The sequence below is a fragment of the Stigmatopora nigra genome, chromosome 4, assembly GCF_051989575.1.
Source record: "Stigmatopora nigra isolate UIUO_SnigA chromosome 4, RoL_Snig_1.1, whole genome shotgun sequence".
Taxonomy (NCBI): Eukaryota; Metazoa; Chordata; class Actinopteri; order Syngnathiformes; family Syngnathidae; genus Stigmatopora; species Stigmatopora nigra.
In genome coordinates, this window is record NC_135511.1 from 6,885,749 (window position 1) to 6,906,918 (window position 21,170).

Sequence of the window (21,170 nt, forward strand, 5' to 3'; positions counted from 1 at the left end):
TATATATATATATATATATATATATATATATATATATATATATATATATATATATATATATATATATATATATATATATATATATATATATATATATATATATATATATATATATATATATATATATATATATATATATATATATATATATATATATATATATATATATATATATATATATATATATATATATATATATATATATATATATATATATATATATATATATATATATATATATATATATATATATATATATATATATATACATACATACATACAAACATATATCTATAAATAAAAAAAAGATTACATTTGTTTTGGTTGTTTTTTTTTAATCTATCATGTGTCACGGTCTGAGTTTTACACCAGTATTTGACTGTGTATAGAATGCAGTATAATCAAGAACAGTACTCCAAAAGAAAACGCGTTCCAGGAAAAACAGTTGGGAATCGGTTTGTATTTAAAGACTAAAATATAATGAAAAGCCGAACCTGGCAGGCCCGTCACAACACACTGAACACAACTGTGGTAGTTGCGTCCTTAACAACAAATAACAGGCTGCTATCATTGAAAAATAAAATAAAGGTTTACAATATCATCCACCACCACCTTCTTTTATAAAATTCTATTTTTCATCACAACAGCAAGAAAGCCAGACAGTCTGGGTGAGAAAACCTTTGCTGTTTTTGTTGTTTTGTTTGTTTTATTTTAGCAAGCAGCAACATAAATGGAAGGAAGGTTTGTCCCCTCACAGTGCAGCTACCAAATGTGTCTTTATGTTAACAAAGTGGGAACTTTTTTTCTCCTCTGATTGCATTAACTGGGGGTGTTTTGTATGTTTCTTTTAGTGAACTCTATGTTTATAAAATGTTTGGACCGGCAGTCTCTTAAAATGAAACAATGATCCTAAAATATATACACATCTACAAAGAGAGAAAGCTGCTTTTTAACAACTTTTAAAGCTGGGCTGATAGGGGATTTTGGGTCTCAGTGCAAAGGACAAATCAAGTTCAAATAGTCAAATAAAAATTAAAACAATATAAATAGAAATAAAAGAACTCTGCACACTCATGTCCACTAGATACAGGACCGCCAAAAGAATGATAAAAGGCAACATTTCGTGCTATTTGGGGGGCCATTTGACTAAAACTTGCTTTACAAATATATAAAATAATGTTTAAAAAACACTGGCTTTCTAAAACATGCATTTGTGAGCTGACTCAGAACAAAATTGTAAAAGACCAATAAAAGAAAATTAAAAGCACAAAAAAAAGAAAAAAACAAGGCCCAAGGTGGCATCCTGACTTTGGCTATTTCAATGAGGGATCGCCAAAAATCTAACATCAGGTCTTCAGTGCGGCTGCTGCTCACTCCACTGGGTTCTTCTTGTGACTGGACCGACCCGAATGGAGGGTTGCCAAACTACTAGAATCACAAGTACAGATGTTTTTTTTCAGCACGTCTATAATATTACACAGAATACATGTCCAATCCGTTTGAACTGCCTACCTGCTTGTGGCCCAAGCATCAAATTCTGATATCTTTTATTCTCAGCTTCTAAGGGCGAACCCTAGAGAAGGAAGATGGCCAAAAAATGGACATAAATTTGTTTGTCTCGTTCACTGCTTTAGAACTAAAGTCATACTTGTTTCTCTCGGAAATTCCTCGGGGCGGATGAAGACGAAGCAAAGTTGTCCATTTTCATGTTTCCTGTCAGACATGATATCAAAAAAGATTAGTAATCCACCGACGGCCACACACAGCTGAAATAAATCAAAGGCATTTTGTCATCAATATGTGAGTGAATACGGTACATATGTAGCCTTAAAATAGGAGACCTGGCTAGCTCTGAGTGATGAAGGCAACTCAAATAAGAGCATGTAGTTGAAACATTTAAGCCAAACGCACCTGCGGGGCCCCTGTAGTGCTGGCAGTCCTTCTTGATGTGACTGCTGGATCCACACAGGAAGCAGCAGCGCTGTTCCGGAGCCTCTCGCCTCCTCCAGTGTTCGCTTTTCTGCCTGGACGCCTGCTCCTCAAACGTGTCCGGTCGCTCGCGCGTGCCGTCCGGCCTTCTGTCCGAATCGTGCCTGTGCCTTCCCCTACAATAAAACACGTAAGCGTGGTGGTTCTTTCACGTCCGGGGATGTGGCGGACGTCACTTACTTCCTGCGCATGGGGCAGTCTTTCATAAAGTGACCGATTTTGCCACAGGTGCGGCAGCAGCGGTCGTTGGGGGCCACCTCTCCCTCGGTGAGCACTTGCGGGTCAAAGAAGTACTCCTGATGAACACATAAATGGATCATTAAAATATTAAAAAATACATGTTTAGGTTACTGCAGGAGTATTTGGATTTTTTTCCCATCTCAATGTGCACAATACAACTCATACTTTATGTGAATATAATTTGGATATTTATCAGGTGCGACCGCATTAATAGGATGCTCAAGTTTGATATTTAATTTAACAACATGTTCTTTTCTGAGTCTCTTAAATAATAAATATTTTTTTCAGCCTATCACACAAGGAGACAGGGTTGACCAACCATCTGATTGGGGTACTCGGGGGGAAACGCCTTTACTGGGGTACCAAACACAGTTCGACCATTGATGAAGGCCTTCATGATGAAAAGAGTCACTGCAACAATCATAATAAAAATCCAAAGTTTGAACTGATCAATAGAACATAAAAAAAGCTGAAAATCCAGGAAAAAAGATCTTACTTTTCCTGGACACACCAGCACCAAGGTTGTGATTGAGGTCAAATGGATCTGTAGTGGCAGAAGAGCCAACAGGTCACATTTTTGAAAAACAAGGCTTTTATTTCCAACAGGTTAACACTGACTGACCTTCGATGACGATGTATTTTGACGTCCACTGCTTATTGAAAGTGGTGAGACGAGCTTTCTGCCGAGTACACACCACATGCTCCTTAAAGTCAAAATCCTCCGTGTAGAAGCGCAGGAGACCGAGCCAAAGTTCCCCCACAGTTTCCGTATTCTTGCCGTACTCTGGCCATCGACTAGGCTGCGATCAAGTATCGATGAATAATCAGTAAGGTAACGCATGAACAATCAATCGTTTATGGGATACTGACCAGTACTTCCAAATCATCAAAGAAATATATGTTCCAGCCCTCCACTAACACGGTCGGCTTCTCGTCACCATCATAAATCTGAAAAAGACCAGTAGAGGGGAAGTCATTTTGAATCAGTGGCGGTCAGTATGAGTACATGACAAAAATGGTCGAGTCGTCAATTTATTGTAATGTCTTAGTTGATCAATTATTCCAAAGAGTAAGTGTATTCCACTCTACAGTGCTGATACTTCTTAAATCAAGGAAAAAGAACGGCCACTAAATGTCCTCAAACAGGAAAACACGGGTATAATAAATAAAAAAAAAAAACAGCACAAGTCTATTGTGTTAAGATAAAACAATAAAACATTTTTATATCTACAAGAAGCAATACACATCACCTTTACTTAATAAATTAGAATATAATTAGCCAGTGATAAAGAAAAACACAATTAATACACCTTTTCACCAAAAGCCACCGTAAGGCAAGCTTGAAATTCATTCAATTTCAAGTGACCTATAGGTGTCCCTGTACTGGCAAACTAAGGTTCTGATGAATTGCCACAAAACACAAACATTCAGTGCAAAAATAAAACAATAACAATATAAAATTAGAATTAGATGAATATATTATTAACAACAATATATTTCCAATTCATTTGAAGTGGGATGATTGGCCCCACTCGAACCGCAGTTTCTCCAATTGACACCACACTCAATAGTATTGTATTAAATATGCAAATTTGACAGTCAACTAGAAGTTTATGTGTATACCTCCTGAAGAACAGGTATCAGAGGGGGTTCCCTCTGCTGGAGGAAGAAGAGTACCATGAGGGTGTAGGCGTAAGATGAGAGACTGCCACGTGACGCGTCACCGATGTCACACACCTAGATTAAAAAAGTCAATGCAGTTGACAAAAAATAAAAATAAATAAATAATCTGAGCGATGGCTCGTGCACTTTGGAATACAGACCTTGGCGAAAACCTTCATGACATAGCAGAGGATCTTCACTCTCCTGTCAATAGCTGCGTATAATGCCAGCAGACGCGTGTTGTGAAGAGCCTGTGGGCAAATCGTGTAATTTACAGTACAGTAGTACCCCGTCATACAAGTGCCCCAACATACGAGAAATTTGAGTACAATTTTGAGGAAATATTTATCTTAAGATACGAGACAAATTTTGATATATGAGCAGACAGCGGACGCAAGAGGCTGCTCATTAGAACATCATGGGCACTGTCTCTCCCCCCACAACTCCCTTGTGTGAAGTCTCGGTGGTCCCAACTCCTTCATGTAATGTCTCTACGAGCACTGGGCGGAGGGTTGCATTTTTTCAGTGTTTTTTTTGTGTGCATCATTTTGGGAATATCTTGAAGGGAATACAAAAGCAAACAACCCTCGATAGGTTGCATCTGAAAGTCAGGAACGAATTAAGCTCTTATCTAGAGTTACCACTGTAGACCCCCCAAAAAAATGCTGTGAATGTCTTACCAATCTATTGTAAAGGCTGATGTCTCCCTCAAGGCCAGTGCGGACGTGGTAGAACTTCACAATAGGGACTTTGGCTGTGGTGATTGGCAGGATGTTCCTAAAATCTTGGAGGACGAAGCAGATGATGAGATGCTCAAAGAGCGTATAATGGGAGAATGAGGAGCACGTGTGCCTTACCAGGATGTTTTCGAAGAAGTTTTGCAAGGTGCTCAATTATGTTGATGCAGTTCACATCCTGAATAAACACATCGGAAGCAGGGTTCTATTTTTGCAATATGAGATACTCATGTTGACTGACACTCACATACTCCATTACGTACATCTATGCTGTCTTGGCCCTCGCGCACCATACAGATGTCCAGGTCACTCTGCCTGAAGCCAAAACCATTTTTGGAAGAGCCAAAGAGCTGCAGCCGAGCACCTGGCCACAAAATTAAAGGAATGCGAGACCATCACATTGACAGTTTGGTTAACTAGAAATTACAATTTCTGAACATCTTAGGAGACTTCCGGATCACTTCCTAAAATTTGGGTAGGTTTTCAGGTCATTTCCTTGTCAACTCACTCACTGGCTGCCCGTCCAGTCAATAAATAGCTAGGACCCCTTTAGCCATCAAAAATAGTTCGGGGAAAAATGAACATTCACAGACAGCCCTCTCAGTTTATATGAATTAGACATCTAATGTTGTAAATAATGGACAATCAGTTAACTTTTGACTGCCTACTTATTAATTTGAGGATATTTTTATTGCATGTCACCTTCTAGTGACTTTAAGTCAATTACTGTACATTTTGGATCATTTATTGTTCTTTTTTTGTATTTCTGGATAAGTCTGTGTAGATGTTGGGGCTTTTTGGAGCCCTTTCTATTAATAACAGTCATTTAAATGGGGATGTTCATGCCAATCTTTGTTGGAACGTCTACACGCCGTCATTTACAGGATTAGTATATGTGACTGGGAAGAAAAATGCAGGATGACATAGATTTTGCATGTTTTTGTCGTTGGTAATGAAGGGCCTCCCCTGCTTGTAAATGATCATTTAGGAAATTTGTCAATAGTTTAAAGCTAAAACGCTGATTGTGTTTTACTGCACCAGGGAACTGCCGTCTGACGAAGACCTCTAGATCTTCCAGGATGGACTCTCTGACGGCCAATTCCAACTCCGATGGGGCAAAATCCTCTGGAAGGAAACACACGTTGCTTAAACAACTTCAAAAATGTAATGGCAGAACTCAAATTTGGACGGCAACTCACTAAAACACTGCTCGCAGACTTGGTCGACCACCCTGAGAAACTCCGGTGTCATCGGGGGCAACGGCGGTAACTCCACCTTCTTAAAATCCTCTGGACAATCTTTTTTCAAGTGGCCATCACGCTTGCACAACCTGCACACGACCATGTGTGACTGTTAAGGATGAAAAGCAAAAATTAGTGGGAGGAGCTGCAATAAGTCAGCTATTGACATTGATGAATGTTCTAATTATTTAAACTGGGAGGACTGGTGGTGAATGTTCAGTCTTTCAGTGCCATTGACAGTGCGAGACATACAATTAAGTCATTTGAGTGCGAGAAGCTGCCACCAAATGATCGCAATGTTAAATGAATCTTTAGCGCCAATGATGACACTGAAATGTAACAAACTACTGGAATTGCATGCTTCAAAATTTGTGGAGGGGGGGGGGGTGAGGAAAGAAAGCTACCTTTCTTCTGGTAAACATTTGTTTGGCGAATATATAGGTCTCCGTGGACTGGATTTGTTTTTGACTTTCTGGGAGTGTATTTTCAAGGCGGTCCTTCAAAGCTGGAAGTGATGAGACACTGGGTGCCAAATCCTCCTCCTCTTCTTCATCTGACCCAGGGGTGTCCAAATCATGAGGTTCTTCATCGGACAATAGCTCCTCGCCCGAAATCTCATCCACTGGAAAAATCTCCTCGTCCTCCGTGGTTAAGCTGTCTAAGTGAGGTCTGCCTTGTGCCTCGACATCATCCTCTTCCTCTTCCTCCGAGCTTTTCCCCAAGTCCACCTTTTCCTTCTCCTGGTCTGACTCACTGCCTTCCCCAATTTCCTCCTCTTCCTCAATGATGCAATCCGAGTCTTGGGGGCCATTTTCTTCACCCTTTTTGCGGGACTGGAGGGTCAGTTGACTCAAGTCCAAAAGGGCCGCATCATCCTTTTTCGTGGCTTTCTTGGAAGCGTGTGCGTGCGGCCGGAGTGGCAGCGCAAAGTACTTGTATGTAGTTTTGAGGCAATGGAGTATGTAGTCGTACGTTTGCTGGCTGCTAACAGTGCGCGCCACATTCCTCTTGACAGCAAAAGGGTCTACAACCAAAACACATGGCAGAAAAGGATAGACGCACCCACGCAGACAATCAAAATGAAGATTTACTCTTACCCTCGACTGCAATGCGTTTCTTAGGCCAATCTTTTACATCCCGGGAAAGGACGGCATTAGTCCGTACGCTGATGACATTATCGGCCAGGTTGTACTCCAGTGAGTAGAAGCGGAGCATTTCTACCCAGAGAAGACCGACCTCCACGGGGGGGTGTCGTCGGGGAAAAACCAGAGGAACCTAAAAGGGAATACCATTCAAAGGTTTAATATGCTCGAAATGACTTCATGTAAAATACCAAAGCGGCACTTAGAGAGACCGAGAGACAACTTTACTCAGAGCACCCAAATTTAAAGCTTCGCCATATTTAATAAAGTGGTGCTACTTTTAATAATAATACAAATATATATATATATATATATATATATATATATATATATATATATATATATATATATATATATATATATATATATATATATATATATATATATATATATATATATATATATATATATATATATATATATATATATATATATATATATATATATATATATATATATATATATATATATACATATACACATACACATACACATACATATATATATATATATATATATATATATGTATATGTATATGTATATGTATATATATATATATATATGTATATATATATATATATATATATATATATATATATATATATATATATATATATATATATATATATATATATATATATATATATATATATATATATATATATATATATATATATATATATATATATATATATATATATAACTGTATGGTAACCTCAGTCTGAGCAATTACGAACATTATTGGAGTTTATCGTCATTCACTATCATTAACGTTGATACGTTTCATCGGAGTTCTACTAAATGAAGGTACATGAAATTAATAAATCGGTCGATTTTGGCATGATGGTTACCTTCCCCTTCCTATCATCTGGGGGATTTGCCCCATTTTGGCCTGAATGGTTGCAAGTCCAGTGCAGTTGTCCATCCTCGACATGCGTGAGATTGAAGTCTGAAAGCTTGCTCAGTGAAAAAGTCTTTATCTGAAAAAAAAAAAAAATACAACAGTCTTCATTAGTCTGAGATTAAAATCAACTGAAGTACATGAATCATCATTACAAACCGCTTGATTTAGATATGCTGGCAAAAGAGGCTCTTTGCGCTGTTGTAAAAAGTAGATGACCATGAGGGCCAAAACATACGGTGGCAGTCCACCTTCCTCAGGTCGGTCGAGTGAACATATCTAGAAAAAGACGTGTCATTAAGTCCTCGTTGTTTGGACAGACCAAAGGCGTAAACAGCGTTACCTTAGCCCAATGTCGCAAACCAAGAACCAATGGAAGGATGAGATCTTCTTGCGTGGCTAAAGATGTAAGATAAGAGGTGGTCTGGAATGCATTTTCATTCCCTGCACTTACTTTGCAAAGTAGACCACTGTAAAGACAAAAGAAACCTGCTTTATTTCCTAGTTTAAAAACTGCCAAGTATCGTTTGAGTACACATTTCGCACGAGTACGGACCTATCCTTTTCTTTGCAGATGACAACAGGCACGCGTGCATGAAATTCAGCTTCCATATCGACAAAAAGAGCTATAGGCAAATAAACAGAGCCCATGAATGACATTTTATTCACTTCTGGTGATTCTTACATGGGCACTCAAACAAAAAAGGCAACTCACGGCTCACGGCGAGGCATTCTTTGACCGACAACAAGACATCTGGCTGATGCATCTGTGAAAACATTCAATTTCAAAGCCTTTACACAACATAAATATGATATAAAAAAAGACATGATGTGAATTTCATGCGTTCTGCTAACATCACATCCCTCTGTGCAGCGGCCTACTCACATGTGCTGGAAAGAGAATGTCGATGTTCACGTCCGAGTCCTTGAATCCAAATTTAGTGCAAGATGATCCGTATAACCGGAGTCTGACCTCTAAATAATTGGCAAGCAAATAATACTGTCAGGTAATTGGTTAAAAAATAAAAAAATGATTTTTTTAAAATAAATAAATATGTATATATGTATGTGTGTACATGTATATGTATGTATATGTGTGTGTATATGTGTATACGTGTATCTGAATATGTGTATGTGAATATATGTGTATATGAATATGTGTATGTGAATATATGTGTATATGAATATGTGTATGTGTATATATGTGTGTATATGTGTGTGTATGTGTGTATGTGTATATATGTGTATGTGTTTATATATATATATATATATATATATATATATATATATATATATATATATATATATATATATATATATATATATATATATATATATAGAGAGAGAGAGAGAGAGAGAGGGAGAGAGAGAGAGAGGAGAGAGAGAGAGAGAGAGAGAGAGAGAGAGAGAGAGAGAGAGAGAGAGAGAGAGAGAGAGAGAGAGAGAGAGAGAGAGAGAGAGAGAGAGAGAGAGAGAGAGAGAGAGACTGATAGGTCAATCCATTTAAGGTGGGAGATGCTGGCAGTGAATGGGTTAAATAATAAAATAGCACTTTGACATGAGCGGCCATAATTTAATTATTTTTTTATTATATTTGGACATTTATTGGAATCTAGGGTATGGCTGTGAGTGTGAATGGTTGTCCGTCTCCTTGTGCCCTGCAATCGGCTGGCCACCGATTCAGGGTGGCCATCTGTATTTTAATAGTCACAACTTCTCTGTCCTTCACACTTGCGAGGTAACTTACCAGGCAGGACAGATAGGAGTAGGTCCTGCATGAGGGCCACGACGCTTCGTCTGCTGTCCACATCGCAGTCATCCATTCCGTGCTCGCTGACCACAAGCTCTAAAGCAGTTGTCACTGCTTTAACTTGTTCAGGGCCCGGGGGCAAGATTTCGGTCAGCTTGACGTACTCTTTCTTCTCCTGCAGATACAAAGAAAACATCCGCAACCAGTTTTTCAAGTGGAATAGACTGTATATGCGCTGTCAGTTGTTAACAATAACGGGACCCAACTGGCTATTCCCCCTCACCTTGACCCTTCTCAGGTGGCGCCAATCTCGGATGTGCCTGTTGGCGTCAGACACGGAGGCTAAGGGGACGTCGCAGAGGTCACAGGTGTAAGGTGCATTGGCCTTGTTATTGGACTTCTGGTGAATAGAAGAGGGTAGAAATGTTGGCAGAAGTTAGCCTAACTGAAGAACACAATCCAAAAATACAAAGGAAAATGGGTGTCGTGTCTGTGAAATTCATCTGGATTTAACATTTTATAACTATTATTTAAAATATGAGAAATTTATTTCTTCATTTTGATTCCTTTTTTTTCTCGAATATATTCTAGAAAGAAATATTTGTGAAGAGAAAAAAGGAAAATTGTTTTTTAACTAAAATATGTATTACAATTTTCAAAAAAGAGGTTTTTCTTCTTTTTTATTTACCGTATTTTTCATTCTATAAGTTGCACTAACCAAAGAATGGAAAATGAAAGTAAGTCACACCAGAGTAAAAGTTTCATTTTTGGTGAACGGTTTTCTTTTTTTTATTTTATTTATGAGAAACCAAGACCAAAACTTCTACATTAAAAGAGATGTAAAATAGGGAACAACAGGAAAAATAGGTACCGGTTGAAATAACAGTAATCATTTTTGAATGACTAAAGCCTAAAAAAAACATTGCAAGCTGTTTGGGGCCAGAGTGGAAAAAAAATTAAGTAAGTTGTATGCCTGAGCAAACTACAAAAAGGTGCGACTTAAAGCTCGAAAAATACGGAATTTCCATTAAAGAAAAGGATAAAAAGTTGTTTTCTCCCGATGTAAATTTGAAAATGAAGTAGAAAAATAACAATAAACACTGGAACATTAAACAAGAAAGTTATTTGAAAATGTGTTTGTGTACCTTGTTGACACGGTGTATCTCATCTCTACTTAAACGAGCCTCGTCCTGTTGCAGAAGGTGCAGATCTTTTGCTGAGAGTGAGGACTCCACACTAGTGAGGTCCCGGTCCTCTTCAGCAAAATGTCTCCCCTTGATCCTCGGCCTTTGTCTCCTCCCTTTTGGGAAGAATAAATAAAATGACAACAATCAAGTTTTTAGGTTGGCAACTGAAACAACTTCCCCGCATCCTACATTCATAAAGAACATTTCCATCACATGGACCCCCATCGCGGAAATTCTTGCCCCAATGTTGTTGTTGCGTGTACTCCCTCCAGCCTTCTTCTTGCGGTCCGGCGCTATGGTCTGGACTCCAGAAGCGACGTGGATCATCCCTCTGCAATGGGCTGTGACCACCTCGGAAGGCTACTGGGGAATACGCCATCGGTCCGTGTCCTCCTCTTTTGGGGCTGGCGTGATAGGGACCGCCCTGGATCTTCTTGCCTTGTTGTCCTCCATCTGTTCTGAAAGGCTGTCCTCTAATCGGGTCTTGGATCCTCCAACCGTCTGCAGCTGCTCCCCGGCTTCCTGGCTTTGTCCAGTTGGGCCTGTCGGCATTCTCCATGATGCGCTAAATGCTAAAACTGCAATGCATTGAAAGGTTAATTTGCGATGTACTTTGTAATTCCTATTGAATTATAAGTCACTCATTTATAACTGTTATTCTAGACCAGGGATGAGGAACAGGTTAGACACAAAGAGACAAAACTTTAAACGGTGTGAGTCAAAGAGCCACACCTGACTTCAGAAGCAGATTACTTAAAAATATATATATAATCTTTATTTGTTTGTAATGGGCCTTGGTGAATTTGAGTGTTTTAAGAGAATACAAATAAGAGAAACATGAAATGAGACAAAGAGCCACAGTATAAAAAAATTCTAATAAGAAGGAAATGCTGCATTTATTTTGGCTGGGAGCCCTTGCGGCTCTTGAGCCGCACATTTGCCACCCTTATACTAAACAATGCCCATCCCAGGTGAAATTGGTTAGACGTCCATCGATGTCAATGGTAGCCAGTGACTTAAATACAAGAGATTCATGCTTTCATTGTTTTTTTACACCCTTTAACAGCACTCATTTCACTGAGTTCCATTGACGACATTATGCGTCCAATCCTTTTGGACAAGGAGGGGCGAATGAAAATACATTCATTGCCATGTAATCATCAATAGCATACAATGAGCAAGAAAGAAAAAAATGTTAGAGTGTTACTTGGGGTCGTAATCAGTTGTTGATTTTATTATCGTCAACTGCAAAAAAACAAGATCAGCAGAACAGGCTTTTGTTTTTTTTTCAACGTTGTTCAGTGCACCCCAAACAATAGCAATAAATAAATAAAAATAAAACACTATTACGAAGCCTAGATTATAACGCTGCTGAGGACTTCTTCCACGAGATTGTTATGTCATGGCGGTTAGCATGCAAACGCGTGCGTATTGCAACGGTTTTTGACTTTTTTTCTTCTTCTGCGAGTGGGCGCTTCATAACTTCACTCACGGTGCATGGAATCACGCAAAGAAACAAGTTTAAACAGACAAATACATCAGCGCACACAGTTTATGTCGCAGTTAGCCATGTAGCATCCCAAGCTAAGCTAAACCCTTAGCAGCTAATGCTACGAACGTATTTTTTTAAACAATTCAGTTGCTAATTAAAATAACGAGATAAAGGCGATGTCTACTAATTATTCGCTATACAAAGGACAATGTCGTACCTTTAAAAAGTGGACATCGGGCATAGTTAAAGCTTGGTTTCGGCCGGGAGGTTGTTTTGAGTTTCGAAAGTGCAGATAGAGCTTGGTTGACTACAGTGGCCGGGCGGATTTCGTGTTCCGCCCACTGCAGGAAAACAAATACTATAGTTTCGATCCATCAAAATTGCATCATAAAAAATGGTCTGTCACGGAAAGATAAAGCAATAATAACTCTTTTTTGAGTGAAACTAAATGGGGCACAAAATTAACATTTCCACGTTTCTATTTACCTAAATGTATTTTCTTCTTTTAATATCGTGACAAATATTTAGTTTTTAGTTTTAATAGAAGTAATAATAGTTGGTGAAGCATTTGACATAGTACGGTGCATATAAGTGGAATTTGGAGAACTGGCGTTGTGGTCCAACTCGTTACCATGGTAACGCCGAGAACTAAGCGGGGAAGATCCCGGGAAAAGGGTGACTCCACCTTTACCTTTTGCTGGGTGAATCCCGGCGGCGACCTTAATTTGATGCACACCGGCGATGATGCTCAGGGAACGGGGCAGAGATGGTTCTGTACGGGCCAGGGTCAAACGGCACCGGAAGCAGAAACTTGTGTCCAGGTTGAGTGACTCTGGTTTTGAGGAGGACTTTTCTGCTTCTCCATCGCCTCTTGTTGTGGACCAATCGGAGGGTGACCCTGCAGGACAAGTTTCCAGTTGGTACCACCAGTACGGTGATGTCGGCTACAAGATCCAGAGGGAGAGGGAGATGCTGTTTTATCCGTGCAAAAGTCTTGCTTTGCAGCCTCAAGTAGGTTCAAATCCAGCAATGGGGGAAATTAACTCATCATTTTCCATTGACGACGATGACTTCCAATTCATTTGTCCAAATGGATTTGAAGTCCATTGTCCATTACTGCCAACCCACCAAGTTGAAATGGTGATGTGGCCTAAAAATATAAATACATTTTCAGACAATAAAAACAAAAAAGGGTTAAATTTTGGACAAAAATTAATGTCAATAAAATCTGCTATCATTTTTGGTACCATCACACATTTCCCATTAAAAAAACATGTAAAGCTCAAAGTAATTAATCAGTAAATAATACATGATTTATACAGTATCTTAGCCTAGGGGTCGATAAATTACAAAATAAATATCTGTGAATAATCAACTATGTAAACTTGAGTATTTATGAGAGACTAGTCTTCAGACTGAGCAGCCAAATTCAAAGAATCACCATCTTCCTGACCCCTGTGATCTTTGACTCTTTCTCTTTTGACCAAATCTAATTAGCTCTTCCGTTTCATATTGAAAACATATGCAATTCTGCACATGTAGATATAAAACTACCTGATTGATAACAGGTGACGGCGGAGGCGCGCTGCCATCTGGTGAGCTGGCTGATTCCGGTGCACAAGCAATTCCGCCTGTCGTTTGAGTGCTGCTGCCTGACTGTGAACATCATGGACAGGTTCCTGGCGTGCACACCGGTGGCCCTTGACTGTTTCCAGCTTTTGGGCCTCACAGCAATGCTTCTCGCTAGCAAAAAGGTATTCAGATCAATGCTTAATTCATTTTTTTCCTATAGCACCTATTAAACCACTAGTTATTTGTTACTTTGTTAATAGATGGTGAATTAGAACAAATACAAATGTTTTTCCAATCCAATGTTGGTGTTTTTTCAGAGGGTTGGAACAAATTGATTAGTTTATTTAGTTCATTTCTATGGGAAACGTTCGTTTGAGTTACAAGAAAATCGACATACGTGCTCAGTTCCGGAACGCATTAAGCTCGTATCTCGAGGTACCACTGTATATTGCACTAGACGGCATGGTGGAAGAGTGTTTAGTGCATTGGCCTCACTGATCTTTCCCAGGCCTTTGCGTGGGTTTTCTTTGGGTGCTCCGGTTTCTTCCCACATACTGAAAACATGCAGCGTAAGCTGGTTGAACACTCTAAATTTTCTCTATGATTGGTTGGCTACCAATCCAGGGTGTGTCCAGAGTTGTCTGAAATAGGCTCCAGAACCCCTTGCAAACCCGGTACGGAAAATAAATGTACTATTGTGTGTCCTTTGTAGGTGGAAGTGTTCTCCCCTAGAATCAGCCAACTTTTATCTCTCTGCTCTGACGGGTTCACAAGAGATCAACTGTGCAACCTGGAGTTTCTCATCCTACAAAGGCTGGACTTTGGCTTGGGTGCGCCAACCCTGGCATTTTTTCTTGACTACCACGCCAGCCAACAACCGATTTCAAGGTCTCGTGGCGACCTGGCCCTAAAGGTGTGCGAGCTGAGCCTGGCAGACTACGCTTTTAACAAATACCCCCCATCCTTGACCGCTGAATGCGCATTAAGTCTTGCGGGCGAGTTACTTCGAGACAAGTCGTGGGACGCCGCAAAGGATTCACGTGTGAGCGATTTGACCCGAGAGTGCAGAGAAAACCTGAAACTTCTTGCTGCTCTCAACTCATTGACTCCAATTGACGGGATTAGACGTCCAATCCATTTTCACTGGCAGTGATTGTGAGATTGGCATGATTTATTCAGTATTTGCTGATGTTTTCACATTTTTGTTCAATGCTGTTCAATATTTTTTGAAATCTTAGCTTAATAAAGTTGTAGAGCTGTACATTAAGAATATTTTCTCCAATATTTTGACATATAGCTTCCATTCATTATGTACTGCTTTGAGAATGTTTAAAAAATGTTTTTTTATGAATAAAGTTGGAATGAAATGAATTGTTTCACAAATGATTGGATTTGAGTCGTTCAAAGATCACACATTTAAATAGGATGACATTCAGAAAAGTTATTAGGAGCCATAGTCAGACTTGTCATGGAAAGAAGTGACCCAAAAAGACTCCCAAATCATCAGAAAATGACCCAAGATTAACAGCAAGACACCAAATATTGACCACAAATCAAAAGAACATGACCCATTAATGCCCCTAAATCAACAACAATCTAAATAAATTCACCAAAATCAGTACCATATATGCGTATTAACATTGCATTGAGATCTAAATACAATATTAATAATAACAAAACTATATACTATTAATAAATGTTATTATATAGTATGCATTTTTAATCTTCCCAGGAATAGTCACTTGCCTGACTTGCACTTACATAACATTATGTAAGCTGTCACACAATTCACAAAATTGTTTTTTAACTCTTGAATTGGAATCTCATTAACGGAGATAAACGTCCATTCTTTTGGACAAGGATCATTCAATCGCTGCCTGACCCTCCCAATCCAAATAGATTGGACATTTATCACCGTCAATAATAGCTAATGAGTTGATTGCTGCAGAAAACACAGTTAATGCATTTATTTTGTATGGTATTCTTCTTCCCCTGAGACTTATCTCGGTCATCCATTATTGTGGCAGCTCGACCTGCTGACACGGAGACATCCACACAGGTGCATTCAGCGTAAAGAGGTTTCTACTCTTTTTGTTTACTTGTGAAAGGTATTTGTCACAAGCGTGTTTGTTGAGCTCTTCCCCTTAATTGCCCTTTTCCTTTTCCACTTCTAATGGTCTTGAACTCCAAATTTAGCTCTATTTGGGGGGGGGGGGGGATACTCTAAAATGAGTCAGATGAATGTAGAACTATGTTGATGCTCAATTGGTTAGAGATGTTAAGTAAATATTCCGTCTCCTTTTGCCCTGCGATTGGCTGGCCACCGATTCAGGGTGTCCCCCCGCCTCTAGCCCGGAGTCAGCTGGGATCGGCTCCAGCCCCCCCAGCAACCCTAACGAGGAAAAAGCGGTTCAGAAAATGAGATGAGAGGTTTTGAAGACCCACCGGAATGAATGGCAAGGTTTTTCTGGTATACCTGAACGTCCCATTGGAAATGAATGGGGCCATTGAAAATGTATGGGGAAGTTGATGCATATGTGCTGAAAATTCAACTTTTTAAAATGTTGGTGGCTGATTACGTAAAGTTTTGACGTATAAATGATAGGCACTTGTATTAGGAATACTATATATTTTGAAATTCAAACAATAAAACAGGAATAGAACCCCCACCACCCACCCTCGGGCTGACTGCTATGGCGCCTTAAGCGCGCGTTTCCACAGCCAAGCGAGCGCTTTCACAATCTCCGAGGACGCCTCGCCTCCCTAGAGACGGGGACTAATTCCACATTTGATTGGGCCGCCACGCGAATCCGCGCCACGAACCGGGAATAAAGTACCCTTAAAGGAAGGAGCGATGGCGCGGCGTCGGAGGGAGGGATGAAGATGCACGGAGAGAGACGCGTGTTAGCCGGCGTGTGTCACGAGGAGGACCCTCGGCAAAAGGTACGATTTCATTCTGAAATGTGGCGCAAAATAAGTATATGTATGAAAAAATACATCGATGTCATTCCCAAATGCTGCAGGGTCAAGTGCCGAGAAGCAGCAGTCCTGTCGCGCTGTACGTGGAGCTGCCCTGCACCCTTGAGCAAGGTATGTGCAATTGATGCTCACGATTTATACGCATGGTCGATTAATCGTAAGCATATCTTCATGACTTTAAAACTGTCCAAGTACGTCCTGTATTTAGGGTTTTATAAATACTAAATATGAGCACTCGTGCATTTGTTTTACTCAATAGAAAAACTAAAAAACAATTCAATTTTTAGTTGATGTTTTCTAAACAAAAGGCAGCAAGCCATGAAATGTTTTTTTTGTTTATTCATTTGTTTTCTGAACGGTTTATCCTCACAAGGGTGGCGGGGGGTGCTGGAGCCTATCCCAGGTGACTTCAGGCACCATGAGGGGGCAGCACCCTGAATCGGTGGCCAGCCAATCGCAGGGCACAAGGAGATAGATAGACAACCATTCATGGTCACACTCATACTTAGGGGCAAGTTAGAGTTTCCAATCATCCTATCATGCATATTTCCGGGATGTGAGTGGAAACCCAAAGAAAACCCACGCAACCTCGAGGAGAACATCTATACTCCACATAGTGAGGACCGAACTGTGATTGAGCCCTCGACCCTAAAACTGACAACCATTCACACTCATACTTAGGGGCAATTCAGAGTGACCAATCAGCCTACCATGCATGTTTTTGGAATGTGGGAGGAAACCACAGTACCTGGGGAAAAGCCACGCAGGCCCAGGGAGAACATGCAAACTCCACACAGCGGGACCGACCTGGATTTGAAGGATGTGAGGCCGACGCGCTTACCACTAAGCCGCCAGGCGGCCAGAATAAGTTATCCACTTTATCTATTTTTAACATGAATAAAACAGTTTCAAAATATTGTTACTTACAGTAAAAACTGTGAATATCATTCCTTTTTTTAATATAAAAACTAAAACTATAAATAGAAATGTTTTTCTTAGTGCCCCATTGTTGGTTGCGATAGGCCCCAGCACCCCCCGCGAACCTTGTGAGGGTAAGTCTCTTGAAACTTAAAGATTCTGACTCGATGAAAGCAAGCTGTCTTTGTTAATTCATACAAATGAGATATTTCCAAACCTCTGTTTTTTTGCATTGGAAAAAAATATGATTACACTTCCCAGCGCTTACAGCTAAAGCAATAACAGAATATACATATCACAAAAATAATCATTGATTAATCGTCTGTAGCAGCCCTAATCCTTAAAACACCACTCTTAACCTCCCCAAATGCGTAATTAACGACTCGCGCTCGGTCTCTTTCTACTTTACAGCCTTTCCAACAATAGCATGGGGTGATTTAGAAGACTGCACCAAAACAGAGAACGACTCACTTGGCTCACAGGTTGGACATCTTGAAATTTTATCACCACATTTTTTGCCTTCCCCTGGCGTTTAATGACACGTTTTGGCACGGAAAAGAGGAATAACATCCTAGGTGGCAAATCTGCGTCACTCCCAGTCTGTTAATCTTTAACAATGTGCGCTGGAATCTTGCACAAATAGCGTTGGGAGTTAGACTACCGCAAGACTACTTTTGTCTTACTGCCGTGAACGCACCACACTCATGTTAACTAGTGTAAAGCCAGAATATCCTACCTGGTGGTCCTGGTGGGACCCTCAGGTAGATTTCTTTTATTTATTTTTAAAGTAGCTGTTGTCATGTTGCATATATTCTTCATATTAAGTTGTTTTTTTCCCAATAGGTAAATTAATCTGATGGAGATGAACAACATTTTGCAGATTTTGCACTGGATTTTGTGGCAGGAGAAGGTAAAGTGTATTTAGTGTTTCATATTTTCTACTGGTTATTATAGCAATATTATTGTCTCATGCATGCAAGTATGATTTTTCTTTGTAAAATGTTTTCATTACATTCATATAAGACATGGCTTTTAAACTTGTGGGCCAAGAGAGGATATTCCATGTCATGTAGAATTAGCGTTCCCCAATCGTAAAGTTGGACACAATAGTATTGAAAATGTGGAACTTTTTGCAACATGTAAAGCAAAAATATCGCAAATAAATGAACATACTGCAGACATAATGAATATTTAAAGTTAAATATAACAGAACTGTGATTTTCATGTACTGATCTCCTGAAATCATTGGTTACCACTAGATGCCCAATCTGTTTGGACTAAAAATATTGTGATTTGTCATTGTTGGTTTAGATTCTTCATCTAATCTGGAGAGCAGTCTATCCCCTGTGGCTTTCGTCCCATTCGAGGGGTGCGTCATCCCACCCCTTACCCCTCAGCACATTTACCCTCCAGAGGACGGTGTGGCTTTGACCGATTTGTCCTGCACGCCTTCCCAGAATGAAGTACATTGGGCGGGACATGTTCAAAAGGTTAGTCTTTATGGTTGATGAACCGATTACTGACTCTCTCTATAACTGGGAGGACTGGCGCACTTTTCAGTGCCATTGAAGGTACTCGATGCCCAATACAGATGGGTGGATAATCGTTTGTCTGATTGGACGTCGAGCGCCGTCAATGGTAGAAAATGGGTTTGAGTTGACTCAGTGGTAAAATGTGACTACACTGTGTTGTGCCAGCAGGAGCATGAGACTTTGTACAGAGGACATAGTGAGCCAAGTGAGGAGAAAAAGCTTCACCTGAGACAGCTGGCGGGCAGAGCGAAACTGTTGGCGTCCATGTTGGAGGTGAAGTCCGTCGGAAGTAGAAAACTAGGGTTTGGGGGTTTGGTGCAAATTTGGGGGAACACGGGAAAGAATGACCAGTCTGCAGGAACACAAAATAATAGAGTTAGTATCTTGGATGGTAGTGAAACAAAACAACCACAACTACATTTATTTATTTATATATGTATTTATTTATTAACTTGTTTACTACCTATTTATTAAGGTCTAAAATGTCTTCCTCTCTGTATTCTCACCCACTTGCTACTGTGACAATTAAATTTCCCGAATACGGGATGAATAAAGTTAGCTAATGTAATCTAATCTAAATTAATATAAATAAACAAGAGTAACATGTCACTTCTTGAAAAGTAATTTTCAAACTTGTAGATTTTTTCTTACACTCTTAATGCGTTTATGTGTTAGAAACTAATGGCAGTCCGAGAGCCAGACATCAGCGAACCAGCAAAGCCTTGCAGCGCTAAATCCAGCAGTCCGTGCAAGAGGCAGCGACTGGATGCCGAATGGGAACACACCGAGTCGGTGGAAGAGATGCTGAAAGACGTCGGCACCCGCTGTGACGCTGCTTTGCGCTTAGGACGGGACCCCAACGCCCTGCCCTTGTACGGCTCATTCTCGGGCCTGCGAACATCCGTGGGCGAAGTGGCGGAAGACGCGCCGGCATTCCGCACATCGGTGAGAGAGCGAGGCACAGTAAAGACGCAAGTCTTCCCTCACGGCCTTGCTTTCACTTCGGGCACCCGGGAAGGCGGGTACCGCTTCCGCTGGGTTCCCAATGACTGCTAATAACGGAAAAATGAAAAGCCCACTAAAAGCTTTCCAAACATGATTGGGATGCCACACCCACAATTGCTGAAAAAACTGGGGGTTCTCCTATGCATTGATTTGGATGGAATCACCATATGGAATGGTAAAAAGTCCACTTTGAGTGACTATCTTTTACGAATGCCCCTACATACGACAATTTGAAGTTACAAAGCCCTTCCAAATTACTATTCCAATATACGAAAAAAAAGATGCAAGTCACAAAATCCCTCAAAACATCAATATATTTCCACCATACCGTTATTTTATTTTGAAATGGTTGCGAGTGTTGCATCATGGTTGACTATCTCCATAACACTATGCTGGCCTCCTGTTGACTGGCTTGTAATAACAACTCTCCATTTTTTGTATGTATTTTTTTTGATTTTATGTGCTTAAAGCAACTTTGTTCTTTATTTAAAATTACTGGTGTGAATGAAATGCATACGCGGGCCCTGTTATGCATCCACTGCTACTGTTGGAGTTGTATTTAATGCTAAATTGTTTTGAATTCACAATTCAAAGCTGTTTAGATGTGTTTATGTGCTTTGTCTGTTGCTAACGTTAACTTCCACCTTACACTTTTGCACCTGCACAAATAGGAAATGTTTTTTGTATGTTTGTTATTCTTTTTAATACATTAATAAATCATTTTCATATCAATTCTCTCATTTTGTGTGTTTCTCACAGATTACATAAACTTTATGACATCGTGATAATTTTTAAGGGGTTTAGTAGTTTGTTTTTTTAGGAT

The 21,170-nt window shown here is 39.8% G+C and overlaps 3 protein-coding genes across 5 annotated transcripts; 2 read left to right on the plus strand and 1 right to left on the minus strand.

The window, feature by feature from the left end:
• Window positions 1-440: 440 nt before the first annotated feature.
• tut7 (terminal uridylyl transferase 7) lies at window positions 441-12,663 on the minus strand. 3 transcript variants are annotated; one of them, XM_077714543.1, is made up of 29 exons: window positions 12,559-12,663; window positions 11,090-11,427; window positions 10,808-10,962; window positions 9,946-10,062; window positions 9,660-9,837; window positions 8,799-8,887; window positions 8,628-8,679; window positions 8,469-8,538; window positions 8,256-8,382; window positions 8,072-8,191; window positions 7,863-7,991; window positions 6,967-7,144; window positions 6,274-6,893; window positions 5,828-5,978; window positions 5,667-5,753; window positions 4,892-4,992; window positions 4,749-4,806; window positions 4,572-4,675; window positions 4,053-4,142; window positions 3,853-3,966; window positions 3,100-3,177; window positions 2,852-3,029; window positions 2,726-2,773; window positions 2,549-2,640; window positions 2,170-2,285; window positions 1,912-2,105; window positions 1,649-1,713; window positions 1,513-1,573; window positions 441-1,428 (listed from the first exon to the last, which is right to left on the minus strand). In XM_077714543.1, exons 2-29 carry the CDS (start codon window positions 11,406-11,408, stop codon window positions 1,355-1,357), a joined length of 3,765 nt encoding a protein of 1,254 aa, XP_077570669.1. In that variant the 5' UTR covers window positions 11,409-11,427; window positions 12,559-12,663; the 3' UTR covers window positions 441-1,354. The 3 variants fall into 3 exon arrangements, with proteins under 3 accessions (XP_077570669.1, XP_077570668.1, XP_077570666.1); XM_077714542.1 differs by having other exon boundaries at window positions 441-1,425; window positions 11,039-11,427; XM_077714540.1 differs by having other exon boundaries at window positions 11,039-11,427.
• Window positions 12,237-15,180, plus strand: ccno (cyclin O). Its single transcript, XM_077714545.1, has 3 exons — window positions 12,237-13,352; window positions 13,910-14,095; window positions 14,626-15,180. The coding sequence occupies exons 1-3, from the start codon at window positions 13,083-13,085 to the stop codon at window positions 15,064-15,066; spliced, it is 897 nt and encodes a 298-aa protein (XP_077570671.1). The 5' UTR covers window positions 12,237-13,082; the 3' UTR covers window positions 15,067-15,180.
• A 1,433-nt stretch (window positions 15,181-16,613) lies between these two features.
• Window positions 16,614-20,453, plus strand: mcidas (multiciliate differentiation and DNA synthesis associated cell cycle protein). The gene is made up of 7 exons (XM_077715668.1): window positions 16,614-16,856; window positions 16,937-17,003; window positions 18,222-18,292; window positions 18,654-18,720; window positions 19,122-19,300; window positions 19,508-19,615; window positions 20,018-20,453. Exons 6-7 carry the CDS (start codon window positions 19,607-19,609, stop codon window positions 20,396-20,398), a joined length of 390 nt encoding a protein of 129 aa, XP_077571794.1. The 5' UTR covers window positions 16,614-16,856; window positions 16,937-17,003; window positions 18,222-18,292; window positions 18,654-18,720; window positions 19,122-19,300; window positions 19,508-19,606; the 3' UTR covers window positions 20,399-20,453.
• Window positions 20,454-21,170: the final 717 nt, after the last annotated feature.